Below are 21,489 nucleotides of genomic sequence, written 5' to 3'. Positions count from 1 at the left end.
AATGTGATACAAAACGAGGCAACGGTGTGCTTTAGGACAATGCGGACGCCTCCGAGCGGTCTGGTTTGGAGTGTTTATTAGACTGGGAAAAAATAATAAAATGATTATGTCCCCCCCACTTCTAAAACCAAAGTTGCGCCCCTGGTGCCAAGTGTATTGAGGTTACATAGGTCACAGTATGGGCTTTGAGCCTGTTTTACATGAAATCTTACAAGTGGTGTCCGGTACGATCTATGACAAAGTTTAAAATTAATTAATTGATGGTTTGGGTTCTTTGATGAGTGAAATATATTCTCCCAATCAATAGCCTCATCCAACGACAGCCAAATAATTTACCCATGCTTTAACCATTGAAAGATCTTTGACAGTTGAAGATGAGAATAAATAGCAGACACAGAACCTCTGGACTGGGATGTAAAAATCCACTATCACCTGGTGCCTGCAGTCTAAGATATAGGACCCCATAGGCAGGAAGCGCTGACCGCAGTCTAAGATATAGGACCCCATTGGCAGGAAGCGCTGACCGCAGTCTAAGATATAGAACCCCATAGGCAGGAAGCGCTGACCGCAGTCTAAGATATAGACCCCCATAGGCAGGAAGCGCTGACCGCAGTCTAAGATATAGAACCCCATAGGCAGGAAGCGCTGACCGTAGTCTAAGATATAGAACCCCATAGGCAGGAAGCGCTGACCGTAGTCTAAGATATAGAACCCCATAGGCAGGAAGCGCTGACCGTAGTCTAAGATATAGGACCCCATAGGCAGGAAGTGAACTGTGTTTTCATAGAAATTGTTGAGGGAAGTGAAACTTTCTTGGACTCTTCAAATGTAGATAAAGATTTAATTCTGAATATCTGTCATATATAGGATAATATCATCCGCATATAGTGATATTGTATGAGAGGAAGGTTTAATCAGTATAGGAGAAGCGATTGTATTCTGCCTTAGATGTTGTGCTAAAGGCTGTAGCGACAGAATAAATAACGTTGGGGATAGGCAGTCCCCTTGTCTACATCCCCGAAAAATAGGGAATGGACTTGAGTGTCATTAGTAGACACCATAGCAACAGGGTTAGCATATAACACACAAATCATATCGGTAAAATTCGATGGACTAATTAATTGACTCCAATAATACTGGTCCGAAAATGCCCCAGAAATGTAGTAACAGTTAAGGTTGAATGCCATCCAGGCCAGGTGATTTACCCTTTTTAGCACCTTTCAGTGCTGACTCCAGTTCATCTAATGAGATGGGTTGGCCCAGATCCGCAGATTGCTTCTCATCCAATATAGGCAAATCAAGAATATCTAAAAACTGCTTGTATTTTTCTGGCTAAAACTGGATAGAAGATTTATATAACTCCTGGTAAAAAGACTGAAATGTTGCATTAATCATTTCCTATGGATCAGAAAGTAAGCCTTTAGATGAGGATTTAATAGATTCTATAGAAGTACAAGATACACTTTTCAGTTTTAAGGCTAGAAGCCTGCTTGGTTTGCTTCCATTAAAATAATGGTTCATCCTCATTATATGCATGATTAACTCTCCTCCTTAATACATCATTCAGTTCCAGTTTAACCAACCTCAAATCATTGCTGACATTATTTGAGTAATTCCTTTTCAGGTTCTGTTCAAGTGATTTTCATTTTTCTCCAATAACTTGATTCTGTGATTCCTGGCTTTATTGAGGTGAGACGCAAAAGATGATGCAAAGTCTGTGATAAACCTTCAGTAGCCATCCATGTAAACCTTGAGTTCATGTTTTTTGCTAAGAATTCAACTACTGTAGCTTGAAATTCAGCCACGAACAATTCGCCAAAGTTTTGTTTTATTCACCTTAAAGCTCACATCCACTTGGGTAACCAGGGTATTATGATCTGAAAGAGTCGCAGGCAATATTTGTATTGGCGCGCCGCACATACTTAGAGTACGCGAGAATAGAAAACAATCAATTCTAGAGTATGATTTGTGATATGCAGGTATAATCTTTGATGCCTGGATTCTGAACTCGCCGCACAGAGATATTGAGATGTTCCATCATTGCATTCAACGCTAATGATGCTGATTGTTCGGCATGTGAAAATGTTGCATGGATCTATCAAGCTTGAGATCAAAAACTGCATTCATATCTGCCCCTATGCCCAATTCGTACTCTGAAATTGATAACAATTATTTGGTAAGCCCAGGGAAAAAGCTGTCCTCAAAAACAGCGGGCGCGTAGATTGACACAAATGCTACTTCCTTGCCATATATAGACATGCACATGTGGCTAAGTGGCATGAAGTGTCCTTGCTAGTCTTTTCAATAACTAAAGTTACATTCCTTTTAATCAAAATAACCAAGCCTTTGGACTTAGAGGCTCCACTAGTGGAAGCAGCAACTTTATACACCTTATTCTGAAAGCAAGGGATATCTTCTACTTGCAAATGGGATTCCTGGATAAATGCAATATCTTTACGGCGCAGTACATTTTACATTTTAGTCATTTAGCAGACGCTCTTATCCAGAGCGACTTACAGTTAGTGCATACATTATTTATTTTTTTCATACCCCCTGTGGGAAACGAACCCACAACCCTGGCGTTGCAAACACCATGCTCTATCAACTGAGCTACATCCCTGCTGGCCATTCCCTCCCCTACCCTGGACGACGCTGGGCCAATTGCGCGCCGCCCCATGGGTCTCCCGGTCACGACAGAGCCAGTAAGTCTAAACATTTAGTTATCTTAATTTTTGCATTCAAACCACAGACGTTTAGGCACATATCAATATTTTTACGGCGCAGTAAGTCTAAACATTTAGTTCTCTTAATTTTTGCATTCAAACCACAGACGTTTAGGCACAAAAGAGACAGCTTCACCATTGTCAAAAACAATCCTGACAATTACGAGCTGAACTGAAAGTGGTTCAGATTTACCTTCTCTAAACAGTGACAAGTAACCGAGATGTCTCCCGAGTGGCGCAGTGGTCTAAGGCACTGCATCACAGTGCTAGCTGTGCCACTAGAGATCCTGGTTCGAATCCAGGCTCTGTCGTAGCCGGCTGCGACCGGGAGACCCATGGGGCGGCGTGCAATTGGCCCAGCATCGTCCAGGGTAGGGGAGGGAATGGCCGGCAGGGATGTAGCTCAGTTGATAGAGCATGGCGTTTGCAACGCCAGGGTTGTGGGTTTGATTCCCACAGGGGGTATGAAAATAAATAATGTTTGCACTAACTGTAAGTTGCTCTGGATAAGAGCGTCTGTTAAATGACTAAAATGTAAATGTAATGTAATCAGGGTATGCCCTGCGAGTACAATTCCCTCTGGACATCAGCGAATGCTTTCCTTTGCTGATTTGTGAAGGCACTGTAGTCTGCATAAAAACGTATGGTTCTCCGGGCATCTTGGATGGGTGCATTCTTTCTTACTTCACGCGCTCCTTGTAGAATAGCTTTGCGTTCTTGTATCTGAGAACCTTGAAGACCATGGTCTCGGGGTTGTCGTTCTTTGCATTTTGGTTGTAGATCCTGTGGGTCCTTTCCATTTGAATCGGAGTAGTACCAAGTGACGGAATCCATTTGGGAAGGATTTCTTGCAGGAAAGCAATTGCATCACCTCCCTCCCGGTTTGCTGCAATCCCTGTGACCCTCACGTTATTGCGTCTGTCTTGAACCTCAAGTGACGCCATTTTGAACCGCAGCTTCTCACGTTCCAAAGTGCAGAGATTCACATTCCTTTTTAGGCCCCTTGCCTCAGTCTGAATGCGATCCACCTTTCCTATTAGCGCTCAAACTGATCCCATGTGGGTGTCCAACTTATCTTGTGAGGTAGAAACTTGTTCCCTCACTCCTTGAATTGCTGCACCAACAGCACGTGTAACCACCGCCTTCATCCGGTCTTTTTGTTCAGCTAAAGCTAGTGAAATGGCATTGTTAAAGCTAGCATCAGTTGTAACTTCGGTTTTCTGGCGTTTAGTTGCCCCTTTGGTGGGCGAACCCGTATGTTTCTTGACCCCAGACATTTCCACCGATGTTTAAATTAGAAAGTATAAAAAGTTGAAGTAGATAGCCTGAGTAAAATATAGAATGAGGAATTGTCGGCAGGAGCTTCAGTCCTCTGACCATTGCGTTTGTAGGTCACTTGACCTCCGCAATTATAATAATAATAAGCCATTTAGCAGACGCTTTTATCCAAAGCGACTTACAGTCATGCGTGCATACATTTTTTTTGTGTATGGGTGGTCCCGGGGATCGAACCCACTACCTTGGCGTTACAAGCGCCGTGCTCTACCAGCTGAGCTACAGAGGACCACTTTTGAAACTTAAGTATATTTAAAAACCAAATACTTTTAGACTTTTACTCAAGTAGTATTTTACTTGGTGACTTTCACTTTTACTTGAGTCATTTTCTGTTAAGGTATCTTTACTTTTACTCAAGCATGACAATTGGGTACTTTTTCCACAACTGTGATCAGGTGAATCCAGATGAAAGCTATGATCCCTTATTGATGTCACTTGTTAAATCCACTTCAATCAGTGTAGATGAAGGGGAGGACAAAGGTTAAAGAAGGATGTATAAGCCTTGGAACAATTGAGACATGGATTGTGTATGTGGGCAAGACAAAATGTTTAAGTGCCTTTGAACGGGGTATGGTAGTAGGTGCCAGGCGCACCAGTTTGTGACAAAGCTAGTGATGGGAGCTTGAAGACAGCTAGAGTTAGGAAAATGTATTTAAGTGTCACTCCACAATGATACAATAATAGAAAATTCAGATTTTTTTTTAAACCACATTGTGGACCACTCAGATGGATTTTTGAGACATTAAAAACAATCATAGTCAAACATGGTAAAGGCGTCATCTATAATGCATTACATCATCTATACCCATGTAGGCATAAACAAAAACACCAACAAAGTACACTAGATAAAAGGACAATCAGGCACTTGTAAAGAAACGTCTCCGTTGGAGGAGAAGGTGGCAGGCTTTGGCGCGGGAATTTACATTATTGTTACCTGATAAAATTTCACATCATTTATTCTTTTCATTTTCAAGACTGTAAAAATTTGCAATTTTGGCTGGACAGCTGACAAAAAATTATCATCCTTAATTTAGTTGTATAACCCACACTAAAGGAAGGCATGAGTTTCAGTTTCAATGGAACCATTGTTACAAAAAGTACAGACACGTTTATCTAGGGGACTGTTTGTGTATCGACCAGTTTCAATAGCGAGAGGAGCCACTCAACATCTACATTTGACAAAAGAGCTTCAATATGGATGAAACAATACGTACAGAGGGTTCTGTCACAAAAGGTCATTTAAAAAGGCAGTGGGTGCTCAGTTTGTTACTTTCAGGTTTGTCTATCAGTTGGTACCACTTTCATTCATTGCTCTCTAAAAGTGCTGATTCAAAAGCATTACGGTCATTTCTAGAATACACTCTGTCCATATCAGTGAGCTGAGTCATTTATTTTTATTTAACTCAGCAAGTCAGTTAAGAACAAATTCTTATTTACAATGAAGGCCTACACCAGCCAAACCCGGACGACACTGGGCCAATTGTGCGCCACCCAATCACGACCGGTTGTGATACAGCCTGGAATCGAACCAGGGGGTCTGTAGTGACGCCTCAAGCACTGAGATGCAGTGCCTTAGACCGCTGCGCCACTCGGGAGCCCATAAGGATGGAGTTTAAAAAGGCTTTTGACATGGTATATAAAAAAACATCTTTGCAGTTGCAACATCACAAGCCTAAAAAAATACATACTGTAGACATTCATCTGGCATGCTGCAAAATCTCTTGCCAATTTTTGAAAAATACATAGCCACTGCCATAGAGTTGTCCAGCTATGTGACTGTGACCACACACAGTCCCCCCCTCTCCCCACACACACACACAGTCCCCCCCTCTCCCCACACACACACACAGTCCCCCCCTCTCCCCACACACACACACAGTCCCCCCCTCTCCCCACACACACACACAGTCCCCCCCTCTCCCCACACACACCGGCAAACAAACACACAGGGGCACCAAAGGGACACACATATTGACAGGCTGTGTAGATGACACTGACCCCTCTCAAAGCTCTGGGAATAAAATAATCAACAGGGATGGGACAGACGAGAGAAGGAGAGATGAATATCAGATCGTCTGATCTGGGCTGTGACACCAGAGGTCTCAAACTCCAAAGCAAAACAGTGGAAGACTGGCAGGGGGATGAATGCTGACACTCTCTCTCTCTTTCTCTTTCTCTCTCTCTTTCTCTCTCTCTCTTCCTCCCTTCCTTATATCTCTGCCCTTCTGTCTTTCTCACTCTCTGTCTCTCCCTCCTTCCTTCCCCCTCTATCTCTATTGCTTCCTCCTTCCCCCTATCTCTCTCCCTCCCCCCCTCTCCTCTCTTCTCGAGCTGTCTGTCAGATAACACAGGGGATTCTTTGTGCCCGTAGAGATAAACTAGAAAAGGAGAGCAGCAGAGTTGTGCCGAGGCTGAGACGACTCCCTGCTGTTCATCCCGGCCTTCGGCCTGACCCTCCTCTGACAGATCCATTTACACTGACAGCTCCAAGGAGCTACGCCCTCAATAGCTTCCGTTCAATTGGAGTTTGTAAGTGGATGATTTCACTAGATCATGTGAAATGTCTAAATGGGATCCTTGGGATGTCCCAACTCTGAAACCACCCCATTGAAGTTGACATTTCAAACGGTTAAGGTTAGGGTTAGGGTAAGGGTAGGGGTTAAGGTTTACCATGTCTAAAATGAAATTAAACACTATAAAGGTTAGTTAGCAGTAAACCCAATGGCAATTATCGAAAAGCAAGGGCGTGTACGGATGGCGTGTAAATAATGATCAAACCAAAATTCCCTGAAATCAATATGCTCAGTCTCTGAATCACAAATGAAAATGCTAAATCACGTCTTTGTTTTAGTTTAGAAACAATGGCTGTTTTCCAATTAAAGTAAATGTTCAATTGAGTTCATTCCTAAAGTCCAGCAAGAAATCACAAATAAGCAAACATCCAAATAATCCTGCCGTGAGAAATTAAATAAGTATTGATTTTACCTCTTCAGTTGGTAGACTTCATAATAATCCAAAGGAATGAAAAGTCCAAAGAGAAAATCCCAAACACATACAGTTGAAGTCGGAAGTTTACATACACTTTGTCACGCCCTGGCTCTGGGGACACTTGTATGTTGAGCCAGGGTGTGAGTTTCCTTTGGGTATTCTAGTTTTGTATATCTATGTTGGCCAGGGTGGCTCCCAATCAGAGACGGCTGTAGCTCGTTGTCTCTGATTGGGAGTCATACTTAGGTAGCCGTTAGGCATTCATTGGGTGTGGTTTCTTGTTCCGTGTTGGTTTGTGTATGTAACCAGGGACGTCACGTTTTCGTTTTGTTGTTTTGTTCGTGTGATCATTATATAAATAAATATGTTCGCATTCAACGCTGCGCCTTGGTCCTCCTCTCTTCCCGACGAATGTGACAGAAGAAACCACCAAGACTGGACCAAGCAGCGTGTCCAGGAGCCATCGCCAGGGAGATCTCTAGCAGATCTCCTTCGCCTCCTCGACTGGGTCAAGCCGGGTGAGGAAGAGAAGGGCCGGACTTGGAAGCAGAAGGGCGAAAGTCTGGCGAGGGACATGGAGACCTGGTCCACGGGTAGGAGAGACGGCCAGAAAATTTTTAGGGGGGGGCTCACGCCGTGGACGACGGGGCAGCAGGGGGCCGCGATGGAGCGGTTAGTAGAGGAGGCCGCCAGGTTACGGGGGCCACTGGTCACAAAAGGGGAGGAAGGTGTAGAGGCACGGCGAGAGGTACTGGGGTGTGTTGCCAGTCCGGTCCGGCCCGTTCCTGATCCCCGCGTGGGGCCGGTGGTGTGTGTCCCCAGTACGGTCCGGCCTGTTCCTGTCCCTCGCACCGAGCCTGTGGTGTGCGTCGCCAGCCCGGTTCGGCCTGTTCCTTCTCCCCGCACCAAGCCAATGGTGCGTTTCGTCAGCCCAGCTCGGTCCGTTCCTGCTCCCCGCACCAAGTCAGTGGTGCGCTTCGTCAGCCCGGCTCGGCCCGCTCCTGCTCCCCGCACCAAGTCAGTGGTGCGCTTCGTCAGCCCGGCTCGGCCCGTTCCTGCTCCCCGCACCAAGTCAGTGGTGCGCTTCGTCAGCCCGGCTCGGCCCGTTCCTGCTCCCTGCACCAAGTCAGTGGTGCGCTTCGTCAGCCCGGTCCGGCCCGCTCCTGCTCCCCGCACCAAGTCAGGGGTGCGTTTCGTCAGCCCGGCTCGGCCCGTTCCTGCTCCCCACACCAAGCCAGTGGTGTGCGTCGTCAGTCCGGCACAGCCCGTGCCTGTTCCACTGGTGCCTGGTTCAGCACCGGTCAGCTGCTTCACGCCGGACCTAGAGCAATCCGCTCCACCAGTGTGCAGTCCAGCTCCGGCCAGCGGGGCCAGACCGGACCAGGGGTACTTTGGGGGGTTGGAGAGGGAGTGGGGATCAGGCCCGGAGCCGGATCCGCCGCCAAGGTGGAGTGCCCACCCGGTCCCTCCCCTGTGGTGTTTGGTTGGCGCGGCCGGAGTCCGCGCCTTTAGGGGGGGGTACTGTCACGCCCTGGCTCTGGGGACACTTGTATGTTGAGCCAGGGTGTGAGTTTCCTTTGGGTATTCTAGTTTTGTATATCTATGTTGGCCAGGGTGGCTCCCAATCAGAGACGGCTGTAGCTCGTTGTCTCTGATTGGGAGTCATACTTAGGTAGCCGTTAGGCATTCATTGGGTGTGGTTTCTTGTTCCGTGTTGGTTTGTGTATGTAACCAGGGACGTCACGTTTTCGTTTTGTTGTTTTGTTTGTGTGATCATTATATAAATAAATATGTTCGCATTCAACGCTGCGCCTTGGTCCTCCTCTCTTCCCGACGAGCGTGACACACTTACGTTGGAGTCATTAAAACTCGTTTTTTTCAACAACTCCACAAATTTCTTGTTAACAAACTATAGTTTTGGCAAGTCGGTTAGAACATCTACTTTGTGCATGATACAAGTAATTTTTCCAACAATTGTTTACAGACAGATTATTTCACTTATAATTCACTGTATCACAATTCCAGTGGGTCAGAAGTTTACATACACTAAGTTGACTGTGCCTTTAAACAGCTTGGAAAATTCCAGAAAATGATGTCATGGCTTTAGAAGCTTCTGATAGGCTAATTGACATCATTTGAGTCAATTGGAGGTGTACCTGTGGATGTATTTCAAGGCCTACCTTCAAACTCAGTGCCTCTTTGCTTGACATCATAGGAAAACCAAAATAAATCAGCCAAGACCTCAGAAATAAATTTGCAGACCTCCACCAGTCTGGTTCATCCTTGGGAAAAATTGCCAAACGCCTGAAGGTACCATGTTCATCTGTACAAACAATAATACGCAAGTGTAAAAACCATGGGACCACTCAGCCGTCATACCGCTCAGGAAAGAGACGTGTTCTGTCTCCTAGAGATGAACGTACAGTACTTTGGTGCGAAAAGTGCAAATCAATCCCAGAACAACAGCAAAGGACCTTGTGAAGATGCTGGAGGAAACAGGTACAAAATTATCTATATCCACAGTAAAACGAGTCCTATATTGACATAACCTGAAAGGCCCCTCAGCAAGGAAGAAGCCACTGCTCCAAAACCGCCATAAAAAAGCCAGACTACGGTTTGCTACTGCACATGGGGACAAAGATCGTACTTTTTGGAGAAATGTCCTCTGATCTGATGAAACAAAAATATAACTGTTTGCCCATTATGACCATCGTTATGTTTGGAGGAAAAAGGGGGTCCCTTGCAAGCCGAAGAACGCCATCCCAACCGTGAAGCATGGGGGTGGCAGCATCATGCTGTGGGGGTGCTTTGCTGCAGGAGGGACTGGTGCACTTCACAAAATAGATGGCATCACGAGGAAGGTAAATTATGTGGATATATTGAAGCATCTCAAGACATCAGTCAGGAAGTTAAAGCTTGGTCGCAAATGGGACTTCCAAATGGACAATGACCCCAAGCATACTTCCAAAGTTGTGGCAAAATAGCTTTCTGACAACAAAGTCAAGGTATTGGAGGGGCCATCACAAAGCCGTGACCTCAATCCTATAGAAAATGTGTGGGCAGAACTGAAAAAGCGTGTGCGAGCAAGGAGGAATACAAACCTGACTCAGTTACACCAGCTCTGTCAGGAGGAATGGGCCAAAATTCACCCAACTTATTGTGGGAAGCTTGTGGAAGGCTACCCGAAACGTTTGACCCACGTTAAACAATTTAAAGGCAATGCTACCAAATACTAATTGAGTGTATTTAAACTTCTGACACACTGGGAATGTGTTGAAAGAAATAAAAGCTGAAATAAATAATTCTCTCTCCTCACACTGTTCCTAACCCTGACAATCATTATGAATGCAGGTTGCGGGTGAGTAAAAATGTCAACTGTTGGAAATCTTAACTCTGGCTGGATTCCAATAGGAATTACACATCACTTTGCAAGCCAGTATAATGTCACTTGCAGGTAGGTTTGCAAAATTCTGGTAAATTTCCCTGATTTTCCAGAAATCCCGGTTATATGGGAATTTTGGGAAAGTTACCGGAATTTTGCAACTCTACTTGCAGGTCTGATGTGTCCTGTAAACCATGTGTTTCAGGCCACTGTATTAGGTTAAAGCTAGGCCTCAAAATAAAGCCTTATGAGATATGTAATGTATTGTCATAAAGAGTGTAGTTATAACTTTTGCAGTGACTCTATCGGTTTGAGTAATGACTACAAAATCTCTTTAAGTAACGGTACTCAGATACATTAAGTGCAATGGGTTTCCTCAAAAGTTTTGAGTAATGACAGCACATTGGGGTTTACAGTGTAAACAGTTTCCTAGTTTCAAAAATGTCTGACTACAATCTGTAGACAAGATGGCTTCCCCCCACTCAAACCTGGAAGTGAATATGGGTGTGGCTATGGATTGCCTGGGTTGGAACCCACAACCTACTGTATACTCATAACAAGTAACTATAGCACCTTCCCACTGGGTACTGACGTCATTTCAACATCTAGTTTTGATTTAATTTTGGTTGAGTTGTCAACTAATGTCAATTCAACATGAAATCAACAAACATTTTAACCATGTCATTGGATTTAAGTTTAAAATTGGGTAAAAAAAAAAAAGATATTCCCTTTCGTTGATGACTTTTTGCAAATCCAATCAGTTTTCCACGTTGATTCAACGTCATCACATTGAATTTTTTTGTTGAAATGACATGGAAACAACCATGATTCAATCAGTTTTTGCCCAGAGGGTTGTGGGTTACAACGTCTACTTAAGCCCTAAAAAGATACGCACCACAAATCTGGAAATTACATGGTGCTTCTCTCTTCCATTCATTTTAAATTGAGGCATATAGGTGGATTGAGAAACTGTCATTTTGTAGTGTCATGTTGTCACTTTAAATATCAAGATGAAAAAAGACACAATCATCCTGATTTTGTCCCACAATCAGACCAAATCATATTTGCTGTAGCACATAATTTACCTCTGTAGTGTATCTCCCCATCTAGGATGATACACTCACAGAGTATTACTCAGAGAGTGAACATGATAATGTGCCCACATTGCATGTACTTAATGTGTTGTTTTGGAGTGGAGCTGACTGGCACTGTAGCCCGTGTGCCATCTGCAGCAACACCCGATCTGCCCTCGCTCTTCAGGGAGTGGGCACAGCTATCAGGAGCCATTAGTCTCCACGGTTACAGGCTGACCTGCCAAAGAGAGCCTCTCTCATTGGCTGACACACAGACTGGGCTATTCTAAAGGGTTTTGTTGGCTGGCTTTTCTTCACTCTCTAGTCTCTACTCTCTCTTATACTGAGAGATAGTCCTCCAAAGGATATGCAGAGGGAAGTGGATTATTCAGCATGTCTTTTTTTTTTCTTTGTTTACTCATGTTACACATTTGCAGCTAAGAGCTGAATTGCAGTGAACTCTAGACAGTACATAGCCCGTGCAGTCCTACAATTTCTTTGAATAATCCAGGTTGCCCACATTGACTTGTGACTGGAAGCACAAGAATACAGTACATTCATTATGATGCAGTGTATTTGATGATGTCATATGGTCATGTCCCTCTCTCACTTAAATAGATGTATGATGCAGTGAATGGAATGGAATCATTTGCAGAAGGAATAAGTATGTCATCTCTTGATGGATGCTTGATGATGTCTTAATGTTCCAGCCACATCACAATTGCAAGGGAACCCATCAATTATTGGCCTTTATGAAGTAAAAATGTTCTGACATCATAATGGCCTTGATGATGTAGACCCATTCATTTTCAATTAAGCAATTTCTATCCAGGCGGCGCGTTCGGAGGTGCTCGGGCCCGTGGAAGCCGCTCAGCCGAGGCGGAGAAAATAGGATTCTGCTCTATTTTCTGAAGCAGTGCCATCGTTGTTGACCAATCACAGTAGAAAATGTAGCCTGCATAGTGATATGTCAGCATGTACGTCCAATACCAGGACCAGCTAACTTGCCACTCTAGCTATCTAGCTAGCTGGCTAACACTATCAATTTACAGAGCGACGTTTAACAATGAAAATCATTGTTTTCTAATCTATTTTGGGGTTTAGGATTTCTGTTGCATGTAAATACTTCTTTATGCATGCTTATGGTGTTATAGCGATTCACTTTTCGCACGTCGATAATGTTTGTTTATTTAGTTGCTATGGTCACCGGCGGCGGTCGCCCTCGTGTGTGAAGGCACTAGCTGCTTTGCCTAGAGGGACAAGTGGATACTCAGCGAACATCCACTCAGCCCATCGCTCTGTGTCTGCATAGCACTTAATAATGATCTGATGTCATAATGCCTCATATGATGAAACAATGCCCTGACATAACAATGCTCTTTATTTTGATGTAACCTTTTATACAGGTTGTCTCATGGAGATTTAATCAAATCTCTTTTGCAAGAGAGACCTTTTATCTCATGATGTAATAATGCTCTGACATCACAACTACCTCTCTGTGCAGACGGACGCAGCGCTGATGTTCGACGCGGTGCACGTTGTGGCTGTGGCGGTGCAGCAGTCACAGCAGATCACCGTCAGCTCGCTGCAGTGCAACCGCCACAAACCCTGGCGCTTCGGGGCGCGCTTCATCAGCCTCATCAAAGAGGTACCGTACCACAAATGTTAAAGTTTCGTTGACATATGATGAATTGAGTGACTATGACTTCATGTAATCAAACCATACTGTGTGCTGTAGTAGCATATACAATGTAAAATATACGTAGTATATTTCATATATGCCTCCTAGTCTCTTCTGTTCATTTGAATTCATGCCCTTTAAGACGGCTTTACCTGAAAAGCGATGTATACACAACACATATCATTCATTCTATTGTGCTGTAGCATTGTCAAAACATACTGTACATTTTTGGCATGACACTGAATGAACACTGAAAGGAGTTGGCTAAAGCACAAACCGACTGGACCACCCAGCTTCCAGCAACATCCCTGCTTGACCCAACAAACCCTCACCTCTTGGACTGGAAACCATGAGGTCAGTTCCATTTAAAATTAGTCAATTCAGGTGACACACCGGGCCTTTCCTAATCACCCCCTGGATTGATGGAGTTTAAATGGAACAGAACCCCCCCAACCTCTGCTGAACACACCCCCTTGACCTTCAATGGGTTATATATGCACTATGTGAATCTGTGTCTGTGTCAACCTTTTTGTGTATGTGACGGCATATCTGTGAGTGTAGATATCTGTGAGTGTAGATATCTGTGAGTGTAGATATCTGTGAGTGTAGATACAGGTGTTACTATCCAGCGCCCTCCATAATTATTGGGACAGTGAAGCTTTTTTTCTTATTTTGGCTCTATACTTCAACAGTTTGGATTTGAAATCAAACAATGTTAAAGTGCAGACTGTCAGCTTTAACTTGAGGGTATTTTCATCCATATCGGGTGAACCATTTAGAAATGTCAGCACTTTACAGGGGAGAGGTCTGTTGAAACTCCCAACCCAATTTTGTTACACTCATAAGAGGTGTGGAGAACAGTCTAAAACAAGGATACTCATCACTGTGGCACAATCCTAGGCTACGGATAGGAAAGAAGTCTGTGCACTGGAAACAATGGCTAATGAAAGGAATTCATACTATAGGTGATCTGTACAATGAAGATGTTTTAATGTCATACTCAGATTTGGTACAAAAATATGATGTGGGAGACAAGGGACATTTCTGGAAATATGAAGGAATGTTTGTTAACCGGCTATCAACAAAATCCAGGAAAGAACACAATAGCAGAGTATTTGGAATTACCCAAACATAAAGCAGCCATTTTTTACTCAATATTTAGTCAACCTCAGAGTAAAGACTGTAAAAACCTCAGAACAATATGGCAAACTGACCTTAAGTGTGAAATTAAGGATGATACCTGGTTGAAGATCTTGTCCAACTCAGGGAGGAACATAAGGCAAGCCATGGAGAAACTTACTCAATATAAGATACTACATAGGTTTTATTGGACCCCAACAAGGCTTCATAAGATGCGGCTGACCAACAATTCTCTGTGTTGGAAATGCCAAAAAGACACTAGGAGATATTGACATGCAATATGGGAATGTACATTAGTGCTACCTTTCTGGAAGGATGTTTTGAAATATCTGGAGGAATGGTTGGGGTTAACAAATCCAGTTTCACCGAGAATATGTCTCTTGGGCGATAGAACAGAGTTAACTAATGTAACAAATGAGAAATGTGCACTGATCACTGTCAGTGGTGTAAAGTACTTAAGTAAAAATACTTTAAACTACTACTTAAGTAGTTTTTTGGGGTATCTGTACTTTACTTTACTATTTTTATTTTTGTCAACTTTTACTTTTACTCCACTACATTCCTAATGGAAATAATGTACTTTTTACTCCATACATTTTCAATTTTACCCAAAAGTTCTCGTTACATTTTAAATGCTTAAAAGGACAGGAAAATGGTCAAATTCACACACTTATCAAGAGAACATCCCTGGTCCTCCCTACTGCCTCTGATCTGGCGGACTCACTAAACACAAATGCGTCGTTTGTAAATGATGTATGAGTGTTGGAGTGTGCGTCTGGCTATCCGTAAAATTAAAATAAACTAGAAAATGGTGCCGTCTGGTTTGCTTAATATAAGGAATGTGAAATGATTTATACTTTTACTTTTACTTTGATACTTAAGTATATTTAAAAAATATATATATACTTTTAGACTTTTACTCAAGTAGTATTTTACTGGGTGACTTTCATTACCTGAGCCGTTTTCTATTAAGGTATCTTTACTTTTAATTAAGTATGAGAATTGGGTACTTTTTCCACAACTGATCACTGTTGGTATTGTTACAGCAGCTAGAGTAATTCTTAGAATTTGGAAGGGTCATGCCACTCCTACTCTGATTCTATCCAATGTTTCAATGTTGGAAGTAGCATCTTATGAACAAATGCTTGCTAGGATCGCTGGTAGAAACAACAATTCTAGAATCTGGAAGCATTTTATTTGTTGTGTTGTTTCTAAGACTGGGAGGTGGTGACTATTGCTTGTGAACCTATTTAGTTCTGTATTGTAGCTTTGTTCATTTGTTTGTTTGTGTTTGTTGAAAAAATTAAACAATAAATACAACTTTAATAAAATAAAATAATTTAAAAATGTCAGCACTTTTTGTACATAGTCCCCCCATTTTAGGGGAGCAAAAGTATTGGGACAAATTCACTTATATGTGTTTATTAAATTAGTCAAAGTGTAGTATTTGGTCCCATATTCCTAGCACGCAATGATTACATCAAGCTTGTGACTCTACAAACTTGTTGAATGCATTTGCTGTTTGTTTAGGTTGTGTTTCAGATTATTTTGTTCCCAATAGAAATTAATGGTAAATAATGTATTGTGTCATTTTGGAGTCTGCACTTTAACCTCATAGTCATTGTTTGATTTCAAATCCAAACTTTTGAAGTATAGAGAAGAAAAGAAGAAAAACAATGTTAGTGTCCCAAGAATTACGGAGGGCAGTGAGTGTGTGTGTGTGTGTGTGTGTGTGTGTGTGTGTGTGTGTGTGTGTGTGTGTGTGTGTGTGTGTGTGTGTGTGTGTGTGTGTGTGTGTGTGTGTGTGTGTGTGTGTGTGTGTGTGTGTGTGTGTGTGTGTGTGTGTGTGTGTGTGTGTGTGTGTGTGTGTGTGTGTGTGTGTGTGTGTGTGTGTGTGTGTGTGCGTGCGTGCGTGGTCCTATCACGCATAATAGAGACAGAGATAAGGAAGACATCTCTACCTGTCTGTATAACCGTATCTCGGCGTGTGTCTATATCAAAGCCATCTTACATCTCTCGAACGCCGGTCACTAAGGTCAGCCATTCGCTTTGTAGACGAGAGCGCTTTCATTGCGTGTGCGGTGTTATTGTAGGTAATTTACTGAATGAGCCATTGTACTTTCTTCCCTCCCTCCATCTCTTATATCTCTCCCCGTGCTGTCTCTCTGATCCTCCAATCACTTTGAAGTGAAACTTCAAGCACCACCAACCAACTTCACAGCGTAATGACCTCTTATAGCTGTCAAACAAACCTCCTCTCTGTTGTTGTGAAATTCAGACAGTGTGGAGAGAGCCAGACGGAATGGCTAGCTAATTGAAATGGAAACATTGTGGGGCTTTGGTTTTGGATCGAAATATAATGAAAGAGAATGTAGGATTATGGGTAATTGAGGGATACAATTTGGACACTTCAGACTTTTTTTTTAGTTGAATTGGGTGGTTGATGTATTTGTGTGCGTGCGTGCTTGTGCCCCTCTCTATAGGCCCATTGGGATGGCTTGACTGGACGCATCCTTTTCAACAAAACCAACGGACTGAGGACAGACTTCGACCTGGATGTGATCAGTCTTAAGGAGGACGGACTGGAAAAGGTGTGTGTGTGTGTGTGTGTGTGTGTATGCATTTGTGTGTGTGTGTTAAAGATTCCAATGAACTAACATCACCATTCCTCCAGGACAACACACAACAGAGAGGAGAGACGTCGAAACATGACCAGACATAAGTTCATTCTCTCTTTTTCAACATTCCTTTGGATTTTCCTTCACTCTTTCCAAATACCTATAGCTTACTTTTCCATAAGGTTAAGGTGTGTTTTGAACATACCAATATATCTTAGAAAACAAAAGAAACCAAAACTCTAACCAAACTTGTGGTACATTTGCGAAAAGCTCTATGTCTACAGGGCTGGAGTCCAGAGTGGTAGTGTGAGAGCATAGGATGGCAGTAAAGGGTTCAATCTTTCCAGGAAGTGCAGCCAATTATCACATTTCAGGAGAAGACCCAGATGCAGACAGTGTTGAAGTAACAAATGTTTATTACAAAAACAGGGGGCAGGCAAATGACAGGTCAAGGGCAGGCAGAGGTCAGTAATCCAGATCAGAGTCCAAAAGGTACAGCACAGCAGGGTCAGGGCAGGCAGAGGTCGATAATCCAGGGTGGTGTGACAAGGTACAGAACAGCAGGCAGTCTCAGGGTCAGGGCAGGCAGAGGTCGATAATCCAGGGTGGTGTGACAAGGTACAGAACAGCAGGCAGTCTCAGGGTCAGGGCAGGCAGAGGTCGATAATCCAGGGTGGTGTGACAAGGTACAGAACAGCAGGCAGTCTCAGGGTCAGGGTCAGGGCAGGCAGAATGGTCAAAACCAGGAAAACAGGAAGTTGAGCAAGGGGAAAACCGCTGGTAGGCTTGCCGAAACAAAACAAACTGGGAACAGACAAACAGAGAACACAGGTATAAATACACTGGGGATAATGGGGAAGATGGGCGACACCTGGAGGGGGGTGGAGACAATCACAAAGACAAGTGAAACAGATCAGGGTGTGACAGCCAATAGCAGTATCAGGTGGGGAGGAGCATTTTAACATAATTCTGCTGAAGTGAAACTAAAGAAGGTTGCACAGAAAAGGTTTCTCAGACTCTTCAGACCTCCTAATCTCTCTGAACTAACTATACATTCTTCAGACCTCTTTCACAAACAGAAAGAACAGAGACAGCAATCACAGACACACACAGGTGAGAGGAGACAACTGATTAACTACCGTGTTCATGTCTTTACCTGTTTTATGACACATTTAAGATGATTTTCAATCTCTATGGTGAAACCATTTATCAAGATTAACTTGTATCATAATGACATTTTTACGACTCGTTTTTCATTTACACTCAAATACACTTAATGAATTATCAACTACGAGAGCTGAGAGATTCAAGGAATTGCTTCATGGTTTCACTTTTGGTCTCTGTCTAGATATGGCGTTATGCAGCAGTCTCCTGTCTGAAGAGCACTTCCTGTGCTCTATCTGTCTGGATGTGTTCACTGTGCCAGTGACCACTTCATATGGACACAACTTCTGCATGGCCTGCATTAGAAACTACTTGGACAGTGATGACCTGTGCCAGTGTCCAATCTGTATGAAGAAATTCGACAGGAGACCTGAGCTTTGCATCAATACTTTCATTTCTGAGATGGCTGCTCAGTTCAGGAAGTCAGTTCAACTGAAAGCTAGCCGCAGCCCAGACCAAAACCACGCCGAGCCTGGGGAATTGGCCTGTGACGTGTGCACTGGGACGAAGCTGAAGGCCCTGAAGTCATGCCTGGTCTGTCTGACTTCTTACTGTCAGACTCACCTGCAGCCTCGTCAGATAGCCCCAGCCTTGAAGAGACACGAGCTGATCGACCCAATAAAGAATCTGGAAGACAGGATGTGTAAGGAGCACGACTAACCTCTGGAACTGTTCTGTGGGACTGATCAGACGTGTGTTTGTGTCCAGTGCAAGAAAACAGACCACAAGACTCACTACACTGTCCCTCTAGAGGAAGAGTATGGAAAGAAGAAGGCTCAGCTGGGGCAGACAGAGGCAGAAGTGCAGCAGATGATCCAGGAGCAACTGAAGAAGGTTAAGGAAATCAAACACTCAGTAAAGCTCAGCAAGAGAGAGGCAGAGAGAGAGATAGCAGACAGCGTGCAGGTTTTCACTGCTCTGGTGCACTCCATTGAGAGAAGCCAGGTTGAGCTCATTGAGGTGGTTGAGGAGAAGCAGAAAGCAACCGAGAGGCGGGCTGAAGGGCTCATTATAGAGCTGGAGCAGGAAATCACTGATCTACGTAGGAGACGCACTGAGCTGGAGCAGGAAATCACTGATCTACGTAGGAGACGCACTGAGCTGGAGCAGGAAATCACTGATCTACGTAGGAGACGCACTGAGCTGGAGCAGGAAATCACTGATCTACGTAGGAGACGCACTGAGCTGGAGCAGCTGTCACACACTGAGGACCACCTCCACCTCCTCCAGAGCTCCCCTTCCCTCAGCCTTCCTTCCACCAAGGACTGGTCTGAGATCAGTGTTCACCGCAGTCTGAGTGTGGAGACTGTGAGGAGAGCTGTGTCTCAGCTGCAGGAGACACTCTGGAGTGAAGTGAAGAAGTTGTGTGATGCTGAGCTGAAGTGGACGCAGCAGTGGTCAGTGGATGTGACTCTAGACCCTGATACAGCACACCCCTCTCTCATCCTCTCTGAGGACAGGAAACAAGTAAGATATGGAAGCAGAGAACAGAATCTCCCTAACAACCCAAATAGGTTTTCAAAGGGTGCCAGTGTCCTGGGAAAGGATGGCTTCTCTAGGAGATTATACTATGAGGTGCAGGTCAAGGGGAAGACTAAGTGGGATTTAGGAGTGGCCAAAGAGTCCATCAACCGGAAGAATGACATTTTCCTGGGTCCTGAGAATGGCTACTGGACTATGTGGCTGAGGAACGCAAATGAGTATGCAGCTAATGATGACCCCGCTGTCAACTTCCTCCTGAGAGAGAAGCCCCAGAAGGTGGGGGTGTTTGTTGATTATGAGGAGGGTCAGGTCTCCTTTTACAATGTGGATGCCAGGTCTCATATCTACTCTTTCACTGGCTGCACCTTCACTGAGAAACTCTATCCATACTTCTGCCCCTGTCTTAATGATGGAGGTAAAAACTCTACCCCTCTGATCATCACTCATGTCAATCACACAGACAGTTTTTTCTAAAGTGCTTTATTTAAAAACATAATTATCTAAACAAAATACATATACAGTATATATAATTAAATAAACATTTCCTAAATAGTAAAATAAGCTAAATGTTATGTATTGTTCTGTTGTCCTTCATTTTGTAAAGAGTATTTTCACCGCTGTATACAATACTTTGACTGCTTGCATACCAATGTACTTTTTGCCCTGTTTTTTTGAATAATTACATAATAATTTACTCAATTTCCTGGTTTCTTGTCATCATTATTTCTGATTGGTTCATATTGTTCACGTATAATGACATCATTGAGAATCCTTTTCTTCTAATAACCATTTGTTCTTAAGGAAAGGGGAGTTCTGTCTTAGGAAGGCACAGTGCTGTGTACATACATTACCATTGTATCACATGAGAAATGTGCCACCCACAGATAGGAACGTGGGACCCTCCCAGTGGCCTGAACATGACGGAGAACCACAAGAGCAAGACAACCAACATCACAGACTCTCTGGCTAACAAATCCCTCCGCGTCTCCACCATACTAGTAAGCACACGTCTGGCTCTGTCTGTAGCCCCACACAGGCACACAGCAGCAGCACTGAAGTCACAACGACTGACAGCACAGATTTAACCCTTCAGTACTATCAAGGATAGTACTAGACCGTACATGGCTGTAGACCGTACATGGCTGTAGACCGTACATGGCTGTAGACCGTACATGGCTGTAGACCATACATACTACTCTAGACCGTACATGGCTGTAGTATGTTTATTTTTACTCTTTGTTGCCGTCTTTCTCTACCTTTCTCCCTCCCCCCTCTTTCCTCATCCCTTTCTCTACCTCTCTCCCTCCCCCCTCTTTCCTCATCCCTTTCTCTACCTCTCTCCCTCCCCCCTCTTTCCTCATCCCTTTCTCTACCTCTCTCCCTCCCCCCTCTTTCCTCATCCCTTTCTCTACCTCTCTCCCTCCCCCCTCTTTCCTCATCCCTTTCTCTACCTCTCCCTCCCCCCTCTTTCCTCATCCCTTTCTCTACCTCTCTCCCTCCCCCCTCTTTCCTCATCCCTTTCTCTACCTCTCTCCCTCCCCCCTCTTTCCTCATCCCTTTCTCTACCTCTCTCCCTCCCCCCTCTTTCCTCATCCCTTTCTCTACCTCTCTCCCTCCCCCCTCTTTCCTCATCCCTTTCTCTACCTCTCTCCCTCCCCCCTCTTTCCTCATCCCTTTGTCTTTTGCCCCCTCTCTCTCCTTTCTTCTTCTCCCTCCATCTCTCTTTTTCTCATCCCCCTCTCTGCCTCGCTCTCTCTCTCTGTCTCTACTCTTACCCACTCCTTTTGCCTGACTCCCTCCTTTCTCCCTCTCCACCTCTCTCCCTCTCCACCTCTCTCCCCCTTTACCTCCCTCTCCCTCTCCACCTCCCTCCCCCTTTACCTCCCTCTCCACCTCTCTCCCC

The 21,489-nt window shown here is 44.1% G+C and overlaps 1 protein-coding gene and 1 pseudogene across 2 annotated transcripts in view; both read left to right on the top strand.

The window, feature by feature from the left end:
• Window positions 1-21,489, top strand: part of LOC311108091 (glutamate receptor ionotropic, kainate 2) — a gene marked incomplete at both ends in the record, with an annotated part of 104,979 nt that overhangs the window by 43,430 nt on the left and 40,060 nt on the right. Inside the window, 3 exons of the mRNA XM_084150732.1 lie at window positions 13,006-13,149; window positions 16,806-16,913; window positions 20,471-20,584. Of these exons, the coding sequence (XP_084006858.1) occupies window positions 13,006-13,149; window positions 16,806-16,913; window positions 20,471-20,584 (366 nt within the window). The remainder of the gene's footprint in view (window positions 1-13,005; window positions 13,150-16,805; window positions 16,914-20,470; window positions 20,585-21,489) is intronic.
• Window positions 18,291-20,060, top strand: LOC311108063 (E3 ubiquitin-protein ligase TRIM21-like; annotated as a pseudogene). Its single transcript has 2 exons — window positions 18,291-19,146; window positions 19,273-20,060. The product of its transcript is annotated as an E3 ubiquitin-protein ligase TRIM21-like (transcript).

Source organism: Coregonus lavaretus, assembly GCF_964263955.1.
Source record: "Coregonus lavaretus genome assembly, chromosome: 33".
In the NCBI taxonomy this organism is placed as follows: domain Eukaryota; kingdom Metazoa; phylum Chordata; class Actinopteri; order Salmoniformes; family Salmonidae; genus Coregonus; species Coregonus lavaretus.
This window is presented reverse-complemented; position numbering and strand designations above follow the sequence as displayed.